The sequence below is a fragment of the Natator depressus genome, chromosome 7, assembly GCF_965152275.1.
Source record: "Natator depressus isolate rNatDep1 chromosome 7, rNatDep2.hap1, whole genome shotgun sequence".
NCBI lineage: Eukaryota > Metazoa > Chordata > Testudines > Cheloniidae > Natator > Natator depressus.
Window position 1 is genome coordinate 93,799,635 of NC_134240.1, and position 20,108 is coordinate 93,819,742.

General features: G+C 39.6%; 1 protein-coding gene across 5 annotated transcripts in view; it reads right to left on the reverse strand.

Annotated features, from left to right (window-relative positions):
- Positions 1-1,145: 1,145 nt before the first annotated feature.
- The window catches only part of BLNK (B cell linker), a 138,644-nt gene continuing 119,681 nt past the window's right edge, over positions 1,146-20,108 (reverse strand). For all 5 annotated transcript variants that reach the window (XM_074959101.1, XM_074959103.1, XM_074959105.1 and 2 more), the window contains 10 exons: positions 17,595-17,628; positions 16,513-16,585; positions 15,858-15,888; positions 14,228-14,270; positions 13,561-13,639; positions 13,251-13,282; positions 12,355-12,434; positions 6,116-6,199; positions 4,864-5,019; positions 1,146-1,383 (listed from right to left, as the gene is read on the reverse strand). In XM_074959101.1, coding sequence (XP_074815202.1) covers positions 1,264-1,383; positions 4,864-5,019; positions 6,116-6,199; positions 12,355-12,434; positions 13,251-13,282; positions 13,561-13,639; positions 14,228-14,270; positions 15,858-15,888; positions 16,513-16,585; positions 17,595-17,628 — 732 coding nt within the window. In that variant the 3' untranslated portion in view covers positions 1,146-1,263. The remainder of the gene's footprint in view (positions 1,384-4,863; positions 5,020-6,115; positions 6,200-12,354; positions 12,435-13,250; positions 13,283-13,560; positions 13,640-14,227; positions 14,271-15,857; positions 15,889-16,512; positions 16,586-17,594; positions 17,629-20,108) is intronic.

Consider the following 20,108-nt stretch of genomic DNA (forward strand, 5'->3'; position numbering starts at 1 on the left):
ATCTTCTGCAACAGCTGTTTATCCCTTACACTAAAAATAATCTGTCCCACCTTGTATTTAGCTGGGACACTGATTATCTTTTCCAGACCTGAAGAAGAGCTCTGTGTAGCTTGGAAGCTTGTACCTTTCATCTAAAGAAGTTGGTCCAATAAAAGATATTACCTCACCGACTTTGTCTCTTGTATCTACTAGTGGCAGATGCTGGAACTGTACAGGTGGTGATCCTGGAACATGCCAGCCTGTAGCATGGCGCTGTAGTCATCCTGCCTCAAGTTCCCTCTTGATTGCCCAAGAATGTAGTGTTTAAGTAATATTTAGCATTGAAGGAATCTGGTGTTCCACATTAAGCTCTAAGTCCTACAGGTAACAATTTGCAGACAGGCATTTAAGAAAACTGTCTAGCCAAAAATATACATGGGAGAAAAAATACAGGCATATGAGCAAACTGTACATTGATATTTGTTGTAACAATAGAATGTGTGAAGCAGCTCATGCAAAGATAATAGTCACACTAAAATAAACACAAGCTATAATAAAGTACTCTGACAGCAGTTAGAAGCACAACAGTAAATGTTAACCAGTAATAATACTGTACATTATTCATTTTACAGTATTTTTACATTTTATTTGCACATTAAAAATACAACCAAAAAAACCTCATGAATCAAACAGTTGGAGTATAGCCAGACATGGTGCAAAATACTATCCTTGCCTGGTTGCACACAGTGGTCCATTTCTTAGTTATAGTCATTCTACTTTCAAGAGCTCTGGATCTTGCAAAGGAATTACTTTATTGAAAACAGCAATCTGTAGTAGATTTAGTTCTTTGAACATATTGAATAGGCATATTTCACTAAGTGGGTATTTATTTCCTTCACTTCTGAATTGAGAATGTTCTACAGAAAATGCATCTTTAAAATAGAGAACAATAGATGAAAGGGCTGTGGTGTATAGCTTTTATTGGCATGAGTTTGGAATTACCACATTAGGACTGGTGAAGCCACAAACAAATAACTTCTACCTTATTTGGTAACGGCATTAAAAATTACTCCTTCAGATTTTCTGATAAAATGGTGTAGACTTGAAGTTCTTCTGATCTGCATTTCTTATTGTTAAGTGGAAGTTTTCAAATAATATTCTTCTAGTTAGTATCCTTAGGGTGTTTTTTTAAACTTTTTTTTTTTTTTTGTTTAAGATACTTGATCCAGAAACTTTGGGAAGTTGGAAAAATATGTATAAAAATCTTGTTACAGTTCAGTGTAATTATGAAACTCTAACAATATGTTTCAGTTTGGTGGAATCTTTTGTGTTGCTGTGGTTGTCTATTAAAACGAGGGGTGTATGCTGATGATTCTCTATTATTTCAGCAACACTTGTGAAGCGCTGGATTGAGAAAACAGAAATCAGTTAGCCAAATAATCGATGAGACTTCTAACAAAATGAAAATCACAAGAATCACTACCTCATCTTCTCTTTCTCTGTGCCACTGTCATCTTTGGAACTACAGGATCTTCTGAGATCATGTGATCAAATAGGTGTGTCTCCCTTCCCCCTGTGACTAAGTATGTTGCCTTCACTGTGTACTTTGTATCCTCTAACAGTAGAAGAAGGCAGTAGGATAGACAAATTAGAACAAATATGTGGTATTGATATTTATGTTTTGGTGAGATATTTGCACCAATCATGGAATAGTTTGGTTTTCCTATAGCTCATTTTAGGAAGAAGGTTTTGGGACAGGCCACTAAGGCTGAGCTATTCAAAGGTGATGATCTAGGTGATCTGGAAGCTGGTGGCAGGAGCCAACTCACTAGCCAGTGTGTCAAGTAAAGCTCCAAACAGTAGTAAAATTTCATTCCCTTTTTTCGAGGTTTGGTTTATTTCTCAAAAGCAACAGTCCAACATAAATCAAACACATAAAGCAGGTGTTGCTGGTTGGCCCCTTTCCCCTGATTTAGGGTCTCCCATAGGTCTCCCTGACCTCCTTGCTGGCCTTTTATCTGAAGAACAGGTGGTCTTCAGGCTATTGCCTCATTTCTGCCCTGAAACCCATCCCCTGGGAGGCAGATAATGAAGCTCAGGTGGGGCTAAGCCTCATTCCCTCAGAAGGCCCTTTTACCCTGTGACAATGTCCAATTGGCAATGGTATTTGAGCCTCCAAATCTCCACACTGCTTTAGAAATAGCATAACGTTGACACAGTGGGGTCCCACAGGGATCAGGTCTGGGTCTGGTTCTGTTCAGTATCTTCATCAATTATTTAGGTAGTGGCATACAGAGTACATTTATAAAGTTTGCAGATGATACCAAGCTGGGAGGGGTTGGAAGTGCTTTGGAGGATAGGATTAAAATTCAGAATGATCTGGACAAACTGGAGAAATGGTCTGAAGTAAATAGGATGAAATTCAATAAGGACAAATGCAAAGTACTCCATTTAGGAAGGAACAATCAGTTACACACATACAAAATGGGAAATGACTGCCTAGGAAGGAGTACTGCAGAAAGGGATCTGCTGGTCATAGTGGACCACAAGCTAAATACGAGTCAACAATGTAACGCTGTTGCAAAAAAAAGCGAACATCATTCTGGGATGTATTAGCACAGGGGTGGGCAAACTGTGGGCCACATCCGGCCCGCCAGCTGTTTTAATCCGGCCCTCGAGCTCCTGCTGGGGAATGAGGTCTGGGGCTCGCCCTGCTCTGTCACTCCAGCCAGGGAGCAGGATTGGGAGCCACTCCGTGTGGCTCCCAGGAGCAGCAGCATATCCATCCTCTGGCTCCTACGCATGGGGCAGCCAGGAGGCTCCGCTCTGCATGCTGACCCTGCCCCAAGCCTCCGCATACTGCCCATGCAGCTCCCATTGACCGGGAACCATGGCCAATGGGATCTCCAGGGGCGGCATCTGCGGATGGGACAGCGCACAGCAGAGCCGTCTGGCCATACCTCCGCGTAGGAGCCAGAGGGGGGACATGCTGCTGCTCCTGGGAGCTACTTGAGGTAAGCGTTGCCCCGAGCCTACACCCCTGAGCCACCCTCCCATATCCCAACCTCCTGCCTCAGCCCTGATCCCCCTCCCACCCTCCGAACCCTTTAGTCCCAGCCTGGAGTCCTGCACCCCCAGCCGGAGCCCTCGCCCCTCCCACTCCACTCTCTGAACCCCTCTGTCCCAGCCCGGAGCACCTTCCTATATCCCAAACACCTCATCCCCAGCCCCACCCCAGAGCCTGCACCCCCAGCTGGAGCCCGCATCCCACTGCACACTGCCTCAGCCCAGAGCCCCCTCCCGTACCCCGAACTCCTCATTTCTGGCCCTACCCCTGAACCCACACCCGCAGCCAGAGCTCTCAACCCCCTCCCGCAGGGGTGTTGTAAGCAAGACTTGAAAAGTAATTCTTCCACTCTACTCCATGCTGATTATGCCTCAACTGGAGTATTGTGTCCAGTTCTGGGCACCACATTTCAGGAAGGATGTGGACAAATTGGATAGAGTCCAGAGAAGAGCAACAAAATGATTAAAGGTCTAGAAAACATGACCTATGAGGGAAGATTGAAAAATGGGGTTTGTTTAGTCTGGAAAAGAGAAGACTGAGAGGGGACATAACACTTTTCAAGTATGTAATAGGTTGTTACAAGAAGGAGGAAGGAAAAACTATTTTTTTTAACCTCTGAGGATAGGACAAGAAGCAACGGGCTTAAATTGCAGCAAGGGAGGTTTAGGTTGGATATTAAGAAAAAATTCCTTATTGTCAGGGTGGATAAGCATTGGAATACATTGCCTAGGGAGGTTGTGGAAATTGGAGATTTTTAAGAGCAGGTTAGACAAACACCTGTCAGGGATGGTCTAGATAATTAGTCCTGTCACAAGTGCAAGGGACTGGACTAGATGACCTCTCAAGGTCCCTTCCAGTTCTATGATTACACTCCAGAAGAGTTTTAACATTTGTGCAAATGCAACCCAAGATATCAACTCTCTTTCTTGGTAAGTGGTGGGGAGACAGAGGGAGTGGTTCTGACTAACTTTATCCCTAAGTATTTAAATGTAACTGTTCTTTTTTCAAACATCCCATTGAGTTCAATGGGAGCTGTTGCATGAAGGATGGTTAGAAGATTGGTTTTCAAGAAAGTATGGAAAATTTACACTTAGTAACTGAAGGTCCGATCCTGATGGCATGATATGATAAAAAATATTTGTATATTTTAAACTAATCTGTGACTTTAAAGTTCCAATTTGCAGTAACCTAAGTTATACTTCTGAGGTGGATATAAAGCAGTGGTTCTCAATCAGGGGTACATGTACCCCTGGGGGTACACAGAGGTCTTCCAGTGGGTATATCAACTCATCTAGATATTTGCCTAGTTTTACAACAGGCTACATAAAAAGCACTAGCAAAGTCAGTACTAACTAAAATTTCTGACAGACAATGACTTGTTTCTACTGCTTTATATACTATACACTGAAATGTAAGTACACTATGTTCCAGTTGATTTATTTTATAATTATATGGTAAAAATGAGAAAGCAAGCAATTTTTTTCAATAATAGTGTGCTGTAACACTTTTGAATTTGTATGTCGTCTGATTGTGTAAGTAAGTAGTTTTTAAGTGAGGTGAAATTTAGGAGGTACACAGGACAAATCAGACTCCTGAAAGGGGTATGGTAGTCTGGAAGGTTGAGAGCCACTGATTTAAAGTACCTTATTTTATATTTGTTTTGTTAGATTTTTTCAGTCTGAAGGATAAATCAATTATTTGATGAGGTATATTTTTATCTTGGTGAATGTAGATTTACTCCCTAACAATGTAATTAAAATAGACCCCATCATTTTTACTTATTAGGGCATAAAACTGAAAAAGGAAAAATCACTCACCTCCTCGCCAGTTTTTTCTCTGCCCAGTGCATATCGTTTAGTTGATTCAATAAATCGTACAGGAATATTATACACTTTTTTGTTGTAAAACACAACTAGTGTGTACGGCTGCTTTGAATCCTGACCAGAACTCTTCCTTATCAGAAAAGATCCATCCTATATCAAGAAAAGGAAATGCAATAATATTTTATTAGTTTAATTTGTTGCAATCATTGAGGATGTATCAATATTAACATCAAATCCTTTCCTCCTTTAAATTAATATCATTGATGGGAAAAAATTCACTGGGAGAAATGGGGGCACTTCCCCCCCAATATTAGCTTATACAGGTGTCATTTAGCAGCATCCTCTGCTGTCCCAAGACCCAATGGCTGCGGCTGCAAGTTCCCTCTCAGCTAGAAAAAGGATAGGAAGAAATGAGCAGGCAGTAACAGCTTCCTGGGGATAACAGGACATTAGGAAGTGAAGACTGTACAAGCTTCCACCAGTGGCAGGAAGGAGAGAGAACCTGAGCAGATGACATGCTCTCAACAGCTTTACAGAAGCAGCAAACGAACACTGAGAGCAGCTGTTGGGGTTACCCTAATGCTTCCTAGCCAGTGATATCCTATCCTAAAGATTACCCCACTCTTTTGTCCCTCTATCCCATGTGGTGGAGCCATAAAAAAGAAATGTTTGTTGGGGGAAAGAAAGCCTGGGCCTTTGCCTGGCACATAGGGTGCTGCTCTAAGTGTGATGCTCCCTGTGGCATTAGAGCTTTCTGCAGGCTGATCTAGTCTCAGTCAGGAAGTTCAGACAAAGTCTAAAGTCCAGGTCAGAGGGCTCAGGGGTGTGTGTGTTAAGTTATCATTTTGAAATAAAGTGGTAGGACCAATTTTTACAGATATCAGCATTTGAGTATGAGACAGTGGGCAGTGATGGAGCTTGTTTAGTATCTGTGGCCTGTTTCTTGCCCTGGTAAGGGATTTATTTGAGTTGATAGATTTTTTCCATCTCTGGCTGCTACAATAAACTATTACCTCCAGTGGGCCAAAAATCTGTACTGAGTTACACAGGTACAACTTTAATTGACTTTAGAGACCACCATTTCACCGAAATCTGAATTGTGTAGACACACTTCAGCCAACACTACTGTAACCTGTTCAGGGTGGGGCCCAAACTGTCTGGGAACAATTCAAGTTGTATTCCCCATTCCACATGTCTAAAATGTTCTTAAAAGAGGCATAGCGCAAATGTTAACTCCCTGCTTTACCTTATTTGATTTGTGTAATGCATCTTCTGCAGTTTTTCGATCACAATAAGCTGCATACCATGCTTTATCATGAACACCAGCATCCTGTGAGAAAGATGGAGACCTTTGTCAATGTAGTGGAAAAGCCCTGGTTTTCTTCTGTAACTTACAGCAAAATATAATGATAGTTTTTTCATTGGATATTGTGTACTTCACAGCTATAAGATAGGGGTAATAAAAGATGAACACATATTGTAGTGTATCCATTGCCAAATGATGATGATTATAGAGAACCATAAGTGTGCAGAGCACTTTAGAAAACACATAGTTAAGACAGGCCTCTGTCAAGAGCTCAGTCTTAACTGGACAGATTCAGTTCAAATGAAGGATGAGTTGAAACCAGTCAGTGAATGCTAAGAGAGGAGATCTTAAGGAGAGGTATCCATGTGGAGATGGAGGATAGTTGGCACTTGTACGGCAGAAGACTGTTCCAGTGGAAAGAGGACGACTAAGAAAGAGACTTGAGTCATTTTCACTATTTATAATTAAATGTCATTTTCTGCTGATTGATTTAGCATATACTTTTGTGTGTTGTAGTGGGTGTTGTCCACAGGATGCCAGGTTTCTTTTACACTATCTAAATCAAGCAAGTTGTATAACATGGTGACTCCACCCTACCTAAGGTTGTTCTCAGTTCTGAATATATCATCGTGGGTTGGGTTAAACCCCATTTAAACTGTAGTGACCTCCACCCCTCATTTAAGATAGGTGAGAGAGACAGCTAGGCAGCCCAACATGATGTCTGGTCTACACTACAGAGTTAGGTCAACACATAGGTTGAAGTAAGCTGCCTGGCAAGTGTCTACACTAAATTTTAACTCCCACTGATGTAACTGCTCTGCTATGCTGACTTAATAACTTGACTCCACCTCCAGTAGGGGCATAGAATCAATGTCGATGTAATTAGGTTGAGGCAGTATCCGTATAGCCACTGCATTGGTTACATTGACTGACTGTTACTGGCTTTCAGAAGCTATCTGACAATGCCTCATGCTGACAGTACAAGTGTTCCTGGTGAGGATGCGCACTGCTGACACTAGAAGCAAAGTGTTGACACACACAAGTGATGTGATTAGTGCGGCACCTTATGCTGACATAAATTAGGTCAACTTAATTTTGTAAGTGTAGATATGCCCTAAGACCAAGGGTATATGAACCTACTCAGTCATTTTGACCATGTGGGTAGAAGGCTCCATAGGTTATTGTCTTTGGGTGTGGGTGTGTAAGGCTATGTCTCACTATGAACTAGGTGTGTGAATCCCAGCTCATGTAACATACTCACTAGCTCAATGAGACTGAGCACAAGTATAAACAGTGGCGGAGCTGCGGTAACATGGGCTGCAGCAGTGGCAAAGCTTAGCCATGCCAAGTACATACCCATGGGGTTCAGATAGGTTTGTACTTGACATGTGCTATTGCAGATACACTACCATTTATACGTGTGTTAGCTCGATGATAGCTTCTCAGAGTATGTGTATGCAAGCTGGGAATCACACCCCTTGCTTGTAATGTAGACGTAACCAGAGAGGTGGGGGGGAGAGACAGAGAGCGTATGAGTGAATAGAGAAGCAGGACAGAGAGTGAGTGAGACAGAGACAGCCTGAGCAAGCACCTGGGAGCATTACCCTGCAAAAACCTAGAGAGAAAGTTTTTAGTGCTGTGAGTGAGGACACTGTCTCCTGTTATGGGGTTCCTCCCATGTTTGGGGAAATAGAATTTTGTATGTTTTCTGTAAATAAGATTGCATCAAAGATACCAGACTCCAACTTCACTTTCTCCTCCCAGCTGAAACAATCTGCAGGGACCCATCTTTTCACTAGATGCTCAGTCAAAAAGAGGTAACAGTAAATTTAGCTTATAGGGGTGGAAACTTTATTCTCATCTGCCCTTTGCTCTATCAATTTCCCATGCTCCTCAAAGCAGCAGCCATTAATTCTATTCGTACTACATCTGAGGATGGACATTCTCCTCCAAACTGACAATGTTTTCAAAACTGGTTATAAAAGCATCCTGCAAACTACACACTCCCCATTTCTTTTCTTCCACTCCAGTTGGATTCTGTCATCCAGTGGATACTCCTAGATGCTAGGAGTGATGGCTGCTCTTATACCTCCAAACATTTCTCACACAGCAGGACTGTGTATTGAACAAGCTGCCCTCCCCGGTGAGTACTGATAGCTTTTGATTATTTATTGAAAGAATCCTTCCACAGGAATCACAGTTCCTAGGGTAAGGCCCTGGAACTGCCGTTGACTTGGCCATGTAATCTTAGGCAAGTCATTAAACCTCTCTGGTGCATTAGTTCTCCCAGCTATAAATGGGTACAATACATTTCTAATTCCTGGAGTGTTGTGAGGTTTACTTAATTAATATCTGTGAAATGGTTTGAAATCTCAGTTTATAAGGGCAGTGTGTTATCATTAAAAGTTGGGATCTTCTGAATAGAAAAATGGTAAGGGTAAAAATTTCAAAATAATCGGATTTCCATTTTCCAAAATTACTTGGTCATCTAGGCTCCTAAGTCACTCAGGTGCTTTATGAAAAATTACCCTAATTGCATATCTGGAAGCACATATTTTTGCTCAGATTTATTTTCGTGTAATTTAGAGGGGAGATTACATTTATTCTTGCAGTTAGGGAACAGTGGTACTTATTGTGCAGGAAGGGGAATTATTGTAATGTTTTTAAAATGTGCTTTATTTTATTTTATCATATGATGATCTGCTGTACATAACACACACACACACACACAGCTGGACTGGGATGCAAGGGTCCACCAGACCCACTGACCCTTCACTAGAAATATGCATTTTATTAAACAAAGGAGTACTGTCCCAAGGGAAGAGTCATGAGTGGGGGAAATAACCAGGATTTCAGTAACCCCAGACTGTATGGGTCTGAATAGCATTGGCATTAAAGGTTTCAATCATTTAATTAAAACCAGGTAAAAAGTAAAACAAACTAAAACTAGGACCTCTGAAAAGATCTGAAACCTTCAAGGCAGCCTCTGTCTGTAAAGGACTGAATCAGGGTACTAAGGTGTAGCAGCAAAGACAACAGAAATAAAACAGGGCCTCTTCATATATACGGGAGCTTACAGTCAAAGTATGGTTGAAGTGAGCTAAAGTTTCTTATAGAGCTAGTACATAGACTGAAAGAGAGAGCTCAGTACATCCTTGACTCTCAGCACTTCTCTGCTATCTTTGACCTTCCCCCACATGTCCCTGGAAGAAAAGAAAGAAAGAGGGCTGGCCTAAATACTACAGTCAAAATACTTTCTCCCTAACTGCTCCTGATTTTGGGGAAGTGAATCTTTATTCTCTCTCTCTCTCTCTCTCTCTTTTTAAAAGGAGAGATTGTTACTCAATTCTTTGTGGTAGGGTGTTTCCAGAGTGAAGCTTCCTTTTGATAATGAGTTGTTATCTTTAAGGGTTGCTTGTACTAACTGTTGGCTGGGAATTTCTGCCTCCAAATATGTCGTCTAAAATAGTCATTTCTCTCTCCCCCGGAAGTAACAATTATTATTGGCTGCCTTTCTTTATAGATGATAATTCTAATCCATCTAACTTCTTATAATGCATCCATCATTTTGATATAAATGTCATTACCATGGGCACCATAAAAGAGGTTAATGCAGGAGTGCAAGTATATTTGCAAGACATCAGTTGTATGTGTGAGCAGAATCAAAAATGAAATATGGGATGACAGAATCTGGATATAAGCTTGTAATGATTTACTGGACTCCCGATTGCCACTGGCTCTGAAAGCATTCAATGTTAGGCATATGGAGTTGTTCAGAATGAAGTAAGGGAAGGTGCAGGTAAGCCTAGCAAATCTTAACATTTTCACTGTACTTCCTGTAGCTCTCCCATCACACAATCCCAAGAGGGTTTTTTTTTATTCCTTCCTATTGGATTTTCATAAAAAAATAAAGTGGGAGAATGGTCGGGGCCTTTTCCCTTTAAGGGTGTGTATGCAGACTTGTGAGTTTATAGGTTGTATGTCAAGTGGCTGCTAAGTTAGCAATTATTACTGCGAATAGCTGCAATTGTCGTACTAAATGATCATTGTATAGTTAGTGCTGTTCTGCAGGTGTCTGCATACAACCTCCTCATAAGACTATTAATATCTTTACTGAATTTGCTAGAATATACCCTGTCTCCATTTTAAATTTAACCTTAATCATTTCTGGGTTCCATGAGTGTACATATGATGTCACGTTTTCTTGAGGGGAAGAGTATGTCACTTTATTTTCATACATCATCATAATTGCATTACAATAAAGTTGTTGCTTTCACAGGAAGTTTTAACAACAACCCACCCCTCTCCTCTTTATAGTGCCAGGGGTCCAAGAGTCCTTCAAACAATACAGTGTGACTGGAACTGTTATGTTAACTGTAATGGAGCAGGGGGAGCAATGGCAAATCTGGAATGCGCTCATACAATGGTGATTAGCGTGGTATAAGAACCTATATAGAATAGACAAATACAGCTTCTCCCTGAAACCTTCCTTCTTCCTGTCACATAAACTGTTGGGAATCACCTAGCGGAACAGAGAGCTCATGCCAGCTGTGCAGTGAAAGTCAACCAATTCATGAAGGTGTTGCCTTCGTGAACCAAACAAATTAAAGAGCACCTGTGCTGTACAGTTTGCTGCAGCAAATGACAATACCAGTGTACATTATAATTTTGGAAAAAATATCATTAATTTCATCAGCCATGTTTCACTTTTTCTAGTGAAATTGATCTTTTAGTCAGTCAATCTTCTGGTTTTGCCCATATCTGCTATATTAAAAGCTCCAAATATAATTGTTACAAGCTGTTTGCTTTTGTGTCTGCTGGATTATTTTTATGAAAAAAGATTTTTCACAATATCCACTATGACAGAATGTTAAAATTGTTCCACAATTGGAAGTTCTATGTGTTCCTTGCTGCTGTATTATCTTTGTCATATCAGCCTTTAGAACATTTAGTGTTACTGGGTCTGCAATAATAGAGCCTTTGTTAGGCCGTCAACAGAACTATTTCTACCTTGTTTGTGATTACTAGACAGGACTGCTTCCTGCATTTTGTCTTCTGCCATCTTCCCAATGGAGACGGAAGGGGACATATTGAAATAAAAGTAGCCATATTTTCTTAGATTTTTTTTCAAACCTGTTATGTTGAAATACAAAATAAAAAAAAGTTTTCCAGTTATTCACAAAGATAACTTGGCACTAATTCCAAAAGGGGCTTATAGTGAAGGGAAATCTGTTTTAGGGAGCAGCAGGGCACAAGGCTGATAGGGAAGGACTAAGATTATTTGTCAGGTGGAAGGATCGTAGTTTTCACAGAGAAGGGTGTGGGCAACCAGTGGCCTCTCACTTAGTCTCTTAGATCCCATCTCCGCTGACGAACCAAACTGCATTAAACGGGAATGTTTTTAAATATGACTGTCTTGTGCATTCCTGTGTTTCTGTGTTGTACTATCTCTGGCAGACTCATGCTCCAACAAGGTTGGAGTATCTCTACCTAGCATGGTTCACAAGGGTGTGCGTGTGTGTTCCTACTAGTGTATTCTGGGATCTCTCATTATTTATCCACTGACACAACTGCAGACGGTTTGCACTGCTTTGGACTAACCATGTGGATACATACTTTCAGAAAGGCTAGTGAGCCGCTGAGTTCAGCTATGAAATACAAAAAGGAAAAGGGCAGTTAAGTGCACTCTATATCTATCTGCACCCAGGACTGGGCAAAATATACCAACAAGGCATTTTCTGTTTACTCGCTATGGGATTGATGCAAAGTGAAGACCTGAAACAGAAGTTTGACTCAGCTGCTTTTCAGTTCCTGTTTACATTGAGCAAGAAAACTTTTCCTGCCTAGGTTTTGTATAACTATATCTAATCATAATTCTACAGTTTAGCATGGCTTTAACACCCTGTGTTCTCCACCTATTTTGGGCTGGAACTGGGCAACTAGATGACTCATACAATGACAAAAGATTTCACTGTAGATAGGGCCAAAGTTGTTGTTATAAGGAAGGAAATGGACCACAAGCACCCTCAGCACAGGATTATGCTTTCTTGGAGAGTAGGTGGTATGAAGAAGTATAGGATCAGACAGCCAGGGGTCTCTCTGTAAGACTCCTCTTACAACAGAGCCTGATGGCCCATGCTTCCTCATGTGTCTCTTTTTACCCTGAGCTAATTTCATACCTGATCTGTAGTCTCCAAACTAGCTGAAATGCTGCTGCGTGGAAGAGTGCCCGTTGTGCGGTTTGCCATGTCTGGCGGTTCTGGGAAGAACAAGGTGTAACATGTGTAAGTGTCCAGTGTAACTATTCCTATTATTTTGTTGGGGGCAGAGGTAGGAGGAAACAATAATGCTGTGGATTGTCATAACTCTGTTGGCTAAAGGAATAAGGAGAAAAATCCATCCCACTTTAAGAGAGTGACCAATATCTTCATAAAACTAAATTCTGCAGCCTATTAAAATTCTCTGGATAATTTATAACCATATAATGGAAATGCTGAAATCTTTCTGGTATATATTATCATTTTATCTAATTTACATTTCTATCTGTGTAAAAATAATGAACTGCATATAGGAAATCTTGCCCTACATTTGAAACTGTAAACTGAAATATTTCCAACTGCCTCTTAAAAGTATTATTTACAGCAGAACTTAAGCATTAGTCATAATGAAAGTATTACATTTTTTTCTGTAATGCGAGAACAAATGGCTGGATTCAATAAAAACTTCATCTGGCTTCCAAGTTGCAAACTGAACCAGCCCAGAAAATTTTTCTATTTGGGGGGTCTTGTGTGGTATGGAAGCCAGATGGAATTTTATAGAATTTAGCCCAAACTGGCTTAGGTTTTGACTTTCAGAGGCACAAAGGGGAATTAGGTGCCCAACTCCCATTGACTTTCCCAGTAAGTCCCACTGGTCTTGCATAATTGTACTAATTAAGTTAATACCATACAACCAGCTGAGTATTTTAATCTCATTCTTGTATGTGTTACAGAGACCAACATATTCAGAATCCAATGAATATATATGTGGCAACTGAAATAAACCCAGACTTACTTAAAAGATAAATTGTACTTACTTGGTAGGGCTGGTAGCTTTTGAAATAATGGCCTGAAATAAATATTTAGAGATTATTGAAAGGTATGAGGATGTCTACTTAACACCTACGTCTGAATAACTGAACATGTGTTTGGAAGAAAGCAATAACCGAGAGTATGTTGTGATGTATATGTTCCCTCATGAGGTTGAAGACTGAAGTAAAAGTCTCATGAAATAGAACTTTAAAAGGGAAGAATGCTTCCTCCTGAATCTCTCACATCATTTTGTTCAAACTTAGTAGTGAGTCTAGTGTCTATAGCTCTAAGAAAGGAAATGAAAGTAGCTTTTACTTTTGGGCTGTCGTTGGTAGGGGTGGAAGTGGGATCTCTTGGCTGGGACCTCGTCGCCGTTCAGCTGCTATAGGTTTCTCTGTAATATGGAAAAAGTTGTAGATTCAGGATTAGCTTTAAAAATAATCACCCCAAGTGAGAGATGACAACTTTAATTCATTTTTTAAATTTGTAGAATAAATGTTATTTTTACTGTGCCTTTTCCATAAGTGAAATGCTCAGGCACACTGGGCCATATTTTTACCACAGATTTTCAGATTTTCAATCCCTATTGATTTAAATGGGGACTGTTTACAAATGAGTGGTGTGATATTTCCCCTTAATGCTAGTGAATTAAAGCACAGGACGTTTAACTAATAACAATAGCAAATGAAAAAGTGAAACCAGGAGGGCCAGATTCTTCCACCCTTACTCACTTTCGGTGGCATTCTCCTCTGCCCCCGGGGCCTGGTTACGTCCTCCAAATGGCTCTCTTGTGGTGTGAATTTCACCCTCTGATCAGTCTATTACTCTGCCTACAGCCCCACTGATTTCAATGGGACTGCTTGCAGAGAAAAATGCTACTCAATGCACGTAACGGGGGCTGATTCAGGTTCTAAATCACTAAAAAGCAAAAGTTCAATTCTTGTGAACATGAACTTTTTTCAGTGTAACAGAAATAATTTACCTTCAGTAACATTTAAATTCTCTTTGTGGTGTAAACTTGGTTTCTACAATAAAACAAATGTCAATCAAAACATTTGTATACTTCAATGACATCCAGTTAATATTTTGTAAAATAGACATTGCTATAGAGTATCTTTGTTTCAGTATTATACAAAAGCCCCCGATACCTGTAGTGGAGAACAATTACATGTATATTATAGAGCTCAAAACATGCATGAACTCCTAAACAATCATTATAAAATAATAGCATACAAAAGTTAGATTAAGAGGTTATTGGTTTTCTGTTTGCATCTTAAACATGCTACACAATGTAGACTTAGCATCCTTTTAACGTGGTAAAGAACTATCCACTTAAATTTTGGATCAAAATTTAGATTTTTGTTAAGAGGGTTTTCCAAAAGCTTAAGCGCAATAGAAATGTTTCCATACAATATATTTATTATAAAAATAGTGTTCACATTTTTAAACCAATGCTCCTGTGTAATATTTGCAAGCTAAATTTTGCAACGTTCATTGTCCAAGCTGGAAGAAATATAAGAACTAAGTGCAGAATAAGAGAGTTGAAAATGAACTTTTTAAATTTTTTTTCCAGTTTTAATAATCCCAGTTGTTGGTAGGTATAGGAACTTGCTTAAAATATGATTAATTTAACAGTATCCCATTCTTTAGCAATGTTGCAACAGTAAATAGTCATGAAAAGCAATATAACATGTTGGCAAAAGGGTGTGTGTGTTTAGTTTGAAGAAAAGATTTTTCCACTTGTTATGTACACTTGAAATTGACAGGGATGTTTTGGTTGGGGAAATAAGGGCATTGCCTTCTCATACAAGGAATTCAGCTGGATGATTGTGTAAATATGATCAGATAGATTTTGCAACATAAACTTGGAAAGACTCCAAACCTGTTTATGAGCAAGGGAGACAAGGTAAAAGCCCATTTTTACCTTGAGATATGACTCTTGTTCTAGGATGATATTTTATTCTCATTCCCTAGGGGAAACTCCTACACACATCACTGGGAATTTCTGGATGCAATCTGAGGGCAGAACATGGTTCCAAATAATTCTTATTTGTTTTCTTGAGTCCCACTAACACTAATGTGTATTCTACCACTATCTCCTAGGGAAGAGAATTCATATGCTGATAACTCTCTGGGGGGGAAAAAACTACCCCAGGTGTATTTAATCTAAATTAGTTTTCAGGAATGCACATGTGTTTTTTCCCTTTGCTGCTGAGTTAATATACATTCCATAGCCAAGCCCTTGTGACTCCCTTTAATTGCATATATGCTATTATAAATGATTTCCACCTTCTTGCTTCCACATATTTTATATATTAAAGCCTTCATGATGACCCCAAAACATTTTTTAATGGTTAGAATAGTCTCTGTGGCAGGCCAGAGGATTTTCTGCCATTCTTGTGGTAACAGACTCTTGAGTGTATCTTCCTCTCTCCAATTCTGTATGTAACTCCTATTAATGTTAATTAATCAAGGGACAAAAATACTCTTAATTCTTTCCTTACTTCCCATTAAGGAAACTGTATTTATACAAAGTTCAGTTTTACAAGCATATTAATAATCACAGGTGGGATACTGTACAGTATCATTATGAAAACACAAATTCTACTTACTGGTGGTTTTACTGGATTGGGTGTCTTCTTTCTGAGGATTGAAAAAGTAAGTGGTTATTTAAAAGACACATGCAGTGCATTGAACAATCAAGTATATAGTTAACTGTTACTCATAATATTATTGACAGAGGTGGGATTTTGGGTTGAATCCTGCCCTTCCTTGGGCTGATGTAATAGAGAAAAAGGGGCAGAGGCTGTGTTGCATTTAATATAGGTTTCAAAGATAGTGGTGGGAACCATACCAAGATGTGTGAGAAAGCTATGTCCTGCAAAGAACCAGCTCATGGCTAGTGGGAGGGTAGTTTTGTAAGAAAAGGAGCATGACTTTATACATGCACAGGTATTGCTGAAGATCTCATCACTGCAGCATTTGATTGTCTCAAGCTGGCCAGAAGGTTTTCTGTCAGCAGCAGCATATAGTAATTGGAAACAATTCCAGTATGCAAACTGCCCCAGCTTGGAGAAATAGTAGAGTGGCCTGCAACCAGCAATCCCACCTTGTTCTTGCCAGGGCAGGATGCCTCTTGCTCTGGACTCATGGTTCATGGACAGACAACTCTTGCTTTGATGGCTGCCTCCAGTAAGAGCAGGATTTAGTTATTAATAAATCCAGCAATTAACAATGAAAGAGAAGCAGTGATATTTTGTTACTCACATTGCCCTTGGTAATGGTGATGGAGTTGCACCAGAGGGAAGTTTGAAGTCCTGAGCTCCAGTGCTGCTGTGATCTAAATACCCACACAACATATTTAGTATATAATATTTAACATATCTGAGCATTGGGTTTTTTTTTTAAATAATCATTCTGAAATGTTTTTAGGTGGCACTTATAGTCCCTGAAGAAAAGATTATGCATCACTCTATTTTCATACTCTGAGTGGAGAGAGATTCCCTCAGCCCCTTCTTGGTGGTGGTGAGCGCTTCCACTACATTGCTGCCATCAAGGACTGTGGTAAGGGGACACTGGGCATCAATGGCTGTGGAGGGGAATTCATGATTAAGAGCTTTCTAGATTTGGGAAATTTGCATTGGTGTAGCTACATCAGTGCAAACCCTTAATGCAATGCAGTACAGTATGTCTTAATTCTATAACTCTCCAGGGTAAGTCACATTGGTGAAAGCCCTACTTCTACCAGTACAGAGCATCTCTGTATATAGTCTACACCAGCAGTTCTCAACCAGGGGCCCAGAGGGACCCCTAGAGTCCCTAGGGGGCCGCAAGCAGGTTTCAGAGAGTCTACCAAGCAGGGCCAGCGTTAGGCTCGCTGGGGCCCAGAGCAGAAAGCCAAAGCCCCCCGGCATGGGGCTGAAGCCCGGGAGCCTGAGCACCACCACCAGGGGCTGAAGCCAAAACCTAAGCAATGTAGCTTTGCGGGGGCCCCTGTGGCATGGAGCCCCAGGCAATTGCCCTGCTTGCTACCCCTTAATGCCAGCTCTGGCTTTTATATGCAGAAAACCAGTTACTGTGGCACAGGTGGGTTATGGACTTTTTATAGCAGGTTGAGAACTCCTGGTTTACACTGAGTACAAAAACAACAACTCAAGTCTAAAGCAAGTTGTTTCCTGACTTGTCTTCACATTGACTAAGCTCTTTAGCTGTTCGTTAAACTCCCTTTCTTAACACTGATGGTTGCAGTTTAAACTTAAAGGAACGTACTACTGCATTTGAGATAGTCAATAATATATTGACCAAAAATCTTTCTAGCAATCCCCATGTCTTCAGTGCAAAATACTTACTTTCATCATTATGTGCTTCATTCCTTTCGTGCTCCTGAAATTGAAATACACAGTATTTGTCAGCTCACACTTACAATGCAGCAATTGTAAAAAAGATAAATATGTAAGTAGAATCTATGGGGAATGGACTAAAATGTTCTGGTATGGACCATATAGAATTGCACCAATGTCTAAAATGTTTGTATAGAGTGTATATTATATTAAGCCTCTCTAGTACATTTCATCCAGCTATTTGAAATCACTTAACAAACAATTAGTTCATTCTTAACACCCCAGCATGGTAGATGTTAATGATCCTCAAGCTCCAAGTACTCCATAGTAAACTGGAGCTAAATTCAGCAGTAAAATGCCCTGTTTCACATAGCATGCCAGACCAGGGAACAAAAAATTCACTAATACAATCAGTAGAGCATCAACTGTGTGTTTTATTCTGTGCCCAAATTTTCAGTGTGCTATAGTTATTTTTTCACTGAAAACACTACATTTTAGAAGCAGTCAGAGGCTTTGACATCTGGGAGGACTGTTGGGGCGCTTGACAACAAGGAAATGTACTGGGTTTCTGTCTCCCAAAACACAGTTGAGGACTTTAGCAGTGGGCAGGAGATTCATTTAATCTTTCCTTTCCTTTCTTGTAAACAGAGGTGACTTTTAGGGGTCTTGAACACTTAGTTCCCTCCTCCACAGCAACTCTTGTGAGCAACTAACTCCAAGATGTGCCATGCATGAAATTTTTTTTTTTTTAATTTTCTAATAACTCAGAAATACTGACAGGATCATGTTCATGCTTTTCCAAAAAATTCATCATCAAGCATGAAAAGGTTAAACCCCAAAGAAGAATGTCTCTCAGGTGTGAGCATATGAGAAATGAGGGTTATAATCAAGGTCCCAACTTAATTTTAGTTATGGCTTTTGCTATCATAAGAGCCATAATGCGTGTTTGGCATAATGATTAGAGTAGATTATGAGGAGTCAGTTCCCACCTCTGCTACTGATTCTGTGCCTCAGAAATGATCGTATAAAACCTACAGCTGGCTGAAAAATTTTCAGTGGAACGCTTTTCCCCCATCAGAAAATCCTGTTTCTTCAAAATCAAGACGTTCAATGCAAATTTGTTGATTTTGATTAAATTTGACCAACATTTTAAAAAAGATTCAGAATAGAAATAAAAGTACTTTGTTCTGACTATTGTTTTAACTTTTAATATTTTTAACTTTTTAGCTCTTAATTAATTCTCATGATTAAATATAACTTAATTACTTATAAGTCTGTCAAACGATTAAAAATAATCACAGTTAAATGTAAGATTTTAAAAAAGTTGTAATTAATCACACTGTTAAATAATAGAACACCAATTTAAATATATTATAAATATTTTTGGTTGTTTTTTTCTAAATTTTCAAATATATTGATTTCAGTTACAATACAAAATACAAAAAATCAAGGAGTGCTTGTGGCACCTGAGAGACTAACAAATTTATTTGGACATAAGCTTTCGTGGGCTAAAACCCACTTCATCAGATGTTGTTTTTGCTGATACAGATTAACATGGCTGCTACTCTGAAACAGAATACAAAGTGTACAATGCTCATTTTATTTTATTTTTATTACAAATATTTGCACTGTAAAAATAAACAAAAGAAATAGTATTTTTTCAATTCACCTGATATAAGTACTGTAGTGCAATCCCTTTATCATGAAAGGGCAACTTATAAATGTAGATTTTTTTTTTTTCACGTAACTGTTTTGTTTTGGAGAGCAATGTAAAACTTTAGCGCCTACAAGTCCATTCAGTCCTACTTCTTCTTCAGCCAATCGCTAAGGCAAACAAGTTTGTTTACATATATGGGAGATAATGCTGCCCGCTTCTTAATTACAGTGTCACCTGAAAGTGAGAACTGGCATTCGCATGGCACTCTTGTAGTTGGTGTTGCAAGGTAGTCACATGCCAGATATGCTAAACATTCATTTGCCCCTGCATGCTTCAACTTGTAGATTGAACTATCTTTTTTTATCATTTTTATAATATAAAAAGAGGCCTGATTTTCAGAAAGCGTTAATCATCCACCCTCTGAAAATCAGGATCCTTGAAGGTGCTTCAAGTTGGGCACCCAAAATCACTAGTCACTTTTGAAAATCAAGGTCATAGGTCGGGCACTGGAATATTTCCATTGAAAAGGCTTTATTTGTAGACTGGGGATTTAATGGGGATTATGAATGTATTCTCCATCAATATATGGGAGATATTAGACCCAAAAGGGTGGAAAATACAGAAATAGGGTTCATTGTCTCTCTCACGCAAACACATCTACTCAGTTCAACAGGGCTTACTCATGGATATAAAAGTGTCAGCGTCTTGGTTGTATATATCCGCTATTCCTTTCATACCATCATGACTTGTAAGAAATCATGTTAATATTTTGAATATGAAGGATACATTTGGAGTTTTAATTCCACAATTATTATAATATGGCATGAGTCTGTAGCTCTTTGATGCTTTGGATCTGTTTACATTCC